Below are 3934 nucleotides of genomic sequence, written 5' to 3'. Positions count from 1 at the left end.
CGTTAAAGCATCAGAAAAAGCATATAAGAAAAAAAATTGCTTTGCAGCATTTATTTCGGCTCTTTATATTCTGAGTTCAACTCCTTTCCGATTAACTTTGAGTCGGGGGAATAAAATTTCAGTCGTGTACTGAGATCGACTGATACCCCGCCACTCCTCTTTTCAAAATCGTTGGCCTTTGTGCTAAATCAATATACGTATATATACATATCTCACATTAAAATGTCGGTTAATATTCTTTTTTTTTTTTTGAGGTCAAAGCATTAATTTCATTTTACATTTATGATTTATACTGAAGTTATTCACACACACACACACACACACACATACACACACACTACTTCCAATGAATATTATTATTAGACTATACTAGAATGTTCAAGTGTACTTACATCAAAGAGAAACGAAGGATGGTTATCTGGTTTAAATTTCCAAATTTATTTTTCGTGTCCCAATACTTTGACTTTTCTTGTGACTTGCAGAAATCCCTTCGACATCAGTGTTGTTAGACTTTCTGTTATGAATTTGACAGTTGTGTTGTTGATTCATCAGTCGTCATTCTTTCTATTGTCAATCATATCTTTTCAGTCGACCCTGTTCGGAAAGATACCGACACTAGCAAATTTTCGTGCCCCTTTATTAACACAGGGAATAGCCCTTTTTCAGGTATCCCAAAAATCCCAGATTGCAAATCCGAAATCTCCACCACATATGCACACACTCTTTTTAATCAATGTTTCTCAACAATATACATTTCAATTATACAGTTATTTTCCCATATGTAAACACTACGAACTTTCTTTTCTCTTCATTCCTAATCAACTTACGTTTCATGAAGAACAAGAAAAGCACATTCCATTGTTTTCCTCCAGACTGTAATTATTTCCATCTTTAATTAAATGTCTAACTTCATAAAATGTTATGTATTTGTTATGTATTTGTCTGAATATTTTTTTATCATACCTAACGCGCCAACAATGATAGGAATTGTTTCTGTTTTTAGACTCCACATTCGAGTTACCTCTATTTCCAGGTCTTTGTTTTACAGCTTTTGTTGCTCCTTGTTTTTCTTCATAGTCGTTAAGTATTACGACTCCTTTTTTATATTTGTCAGCTTCCTTAAAGACTGAAAACAGTTTTTTGTTTTGTTCGTGTTTTGTGGTTATTTGAATTAGTTTTCCTTGCTTCTGAAGTAGGTATTTTTGTAGTCCTATGGTGGCTATTTTGTAATAGTTTTCTAGCTGTATAAGGCCTCTACCACCTTCCATACATTGTATATATAACTTTTCTATGTCAGATTTTGAGTGGTGCATCTTCAATCCTGTCATTATTTTTCTTGTTTTCCTGTCTATTTTGTTTAGTTCATTTAGTGTCCAGTTAAGGATATTGTAGCTGTAACTTATAACTAGGACAGCTAAGGTGTTGATACTTATTATCTTGTTTTTCGCATTGAGCTCTGCTTTCAGTATTAATCTAACTCGTCTATAGTATTATTTTTTATTTCATTTGTGTGTGTTGTATCTAATTCATTGATTCCTAAGTATTTGTATGTCTGGCGTTCGTCTAATTCTCTTATAACATGTGATTTTGCTACTTTTAAGTAGTTTTCCTCTTTTCAGGGTTGCTTTGGCACATTTTTCTTCGCCAAATTTCATGTTTTGTTCTTTGGTAAATCTGTGTGCTGTCTGTAGTAAGGTTTCCAGCTGTTTATCATTCGTAGCGTACAGTTTTAGATCATGCATATATTATTATTATTATTATTATTATTATTATTATTAAGGGAGAGAAAGCAGCGCATGCCATCAAAATGACACTGGGGTACAAATATACGAAGCCCAATATACCCATCATGACTACCTGTCTGATGTGAGTACACCAGGCACATGCATCACAACCATATTTGCGCGACGTAGTCATTTCATATCAAGATAAACAGCACATGACCTTGCAGTTGGGACCCAGTTAGAATTTCCTTCACGTCGAGTAGCTCATCTCACTCAAAAGTTCCTTGAATAAGGGTTGTTTAAGGAAGATGAACAAGACACCCATGTTTCCACAGAATTCCCAGAGAATTCCTCTCAACATATGGTTATGATATTCCCCCTCTACTTCTGCTCGTGATCAGAGATGCACATATCGTCAAGCACTAAGGAACATGCTGAACTGATAAAGGCCATGCAACTGATGAGCAAAACTGTGGTATTGAACAGAATAGTTGCTGTAGCCCATCTTTTAAACCAAGACAACACACGTACATGATAACACTTCAATCAGTTAAGATTAAAAGCCCCAAGTGCCACTGCTTGGTACTGCAATTATCATTATCATTATTGAGTGAGAGAGCAGTGCATGCCATCAAAGTGACACTGGGGTAAAATATACGAAACCCATTATACCCATCATGACTACCCGTCTGTTAAGCGTACACCAGGCACATGTATCACAACCATATGTGCAAGATGCGGTGATCTCATATCAAGATAAACAGTGCATGACCTTGCAGGTGGGGTCCAGTTACAATTTTCTACAGGTCGAATAGACCAGCCCACTCAAAAGCCCTCTGAATAAGGGTTGTTTAAGGATATTGAACGAAACACCCATGTTTCTTGAGGTGTATTATCCGAACCCCAAAGAATTCCTCTCAACACATGGCTATGAGGCTCCCCACTACATCTGCTGGGGATCACAGATGCACATATCGTCAGCCACTAAGGGACATGCTCAACTGGTTATGGTCAAACATCTGACAAGAAAATCTGTGGTATTGAGCAGAATATTTGTTGTAGCCCGTCTTTTATACTAAGAGAAATCAATGTACATGATAACACTTCCAATCAGCTAAAATCAGAAGCCATGAGAGCCACTCCCACGTATTGCATTATTATTATTGTTGTTGTTGTTGTCGATGTTGTTGCTGTTGTTGCTGCTGCTGCTGCTGCTGCTGCTGCTGCTGTGGTTGTTGTTGTAAGGCGGCGAGCTGGCAGAATCGTTAGCGAAATGCTTAGCGGTATTTCATCTGCCACAACATTTTGAGCTCAAATTCCGCCGAGGTCGACTTTGCCTTTCATCCTTTCGGGGTCCATAAATTAAGTACCAGTTGTGTACTGGAATTGATGCAATCGACTAGTCCCCTCCCGACAAATTTCAGACCATATGCCTTCGATAGAAAGGATTATTATTATTATTATTATTATTATTATTATTATTATTATTATTATTATTTGGTTAAAGCAGATGATTAGAATCAGCACCTACTTCCCTTTTCAAGCCCCCATGAAAGGAGGGTTGGAAGGGTGGAAGTTAAGCTTTAGAGTGGAACTTCGGCCTGAATGCTGGTTATACAGAATGGATTCTGCTTAAGACACCCAAGGGCTATGCCCCGAACGATGGTAGGGAGGTAAATTAGGTGAGGGATTAAGTCTACTTCACCTTAATTCTTTCCTTATGAATTGAATCATTTTGCAAGCTCGGATAGTTTAACATTAATCCCATTCATAACAGTTTGATGGTAAGCATTTGATAAACGGTATGTGTGTACGCGCGTGCGTGTTTGTGTTTGTGTGTAAGTATGTGTGCGCGCGCATGTGTGTGCGTGCGCGCGCCAACGTTTCTTTAGGTTTCTTTGTTTTTGTTTCTTTCTTGTTTTTATTTTGCTTTGATTTTAAACATATTTACTGAAATTAAATTTCTGATTTATGTTATTTATGTCTCTTTTTCTTATTTTTCCCCCACTTTACTCGAAAACAAACAACATACACCACACACACACGCACACACATATACACGCACACACATATACACGCACACACATGCATGCATACACACATATATTTTACAATTCACAAAATAAACAGAACTGAAGAGAACTCAACTGGCTTGCATGATCCTGGCGCTGTTTTTCTGCTCAGTTACTTTCACCTTTGCTGTCTGTGTA

General features: G+C 37.2%; 1 protein-coding gene across 1 annotated transcript in view; it reads left to right on the top strand.

Moving 5' to 3' along the window:
• The window catches only part of LOC106869761 (uncharacterized), a 15148-nt gene that overhangs the window by 10138 nt on the left and 1076 nt on the right, over positions 1-3934 (top strand). Inside the window, exon 3 of the mRNA XM_014915626.2 lies at positions 3855-3931. Within this exon, the coding sequence (XP_014771112.1) occupies positions 3855-3931 (77 nt within the window). The remainder of the gene's footprint in view (positions 1-3854; positions 3932-3934) is intronic.

Source organism: Octopus bimaculoides, chromosome 9, assembly GCF_001194135.2.
Source record: "Octopus bimaculoides isolate UCB-OBI-ISO-001 chromosome 9, ASM119413v2, whole genome shotgun sequence".
In the NCBI taxonomy this organism is placed as follows: Eukaryota; Metazoa; Mollusca; class Cephalopoda; order Octopoda; family Octopodidae; genus Octopus; species Octopus bimaculoides.
Note: the sequence above shows the minus strand (reverse complement) of the source record. Positions and strands in the feature narration are given on the sequence as shown.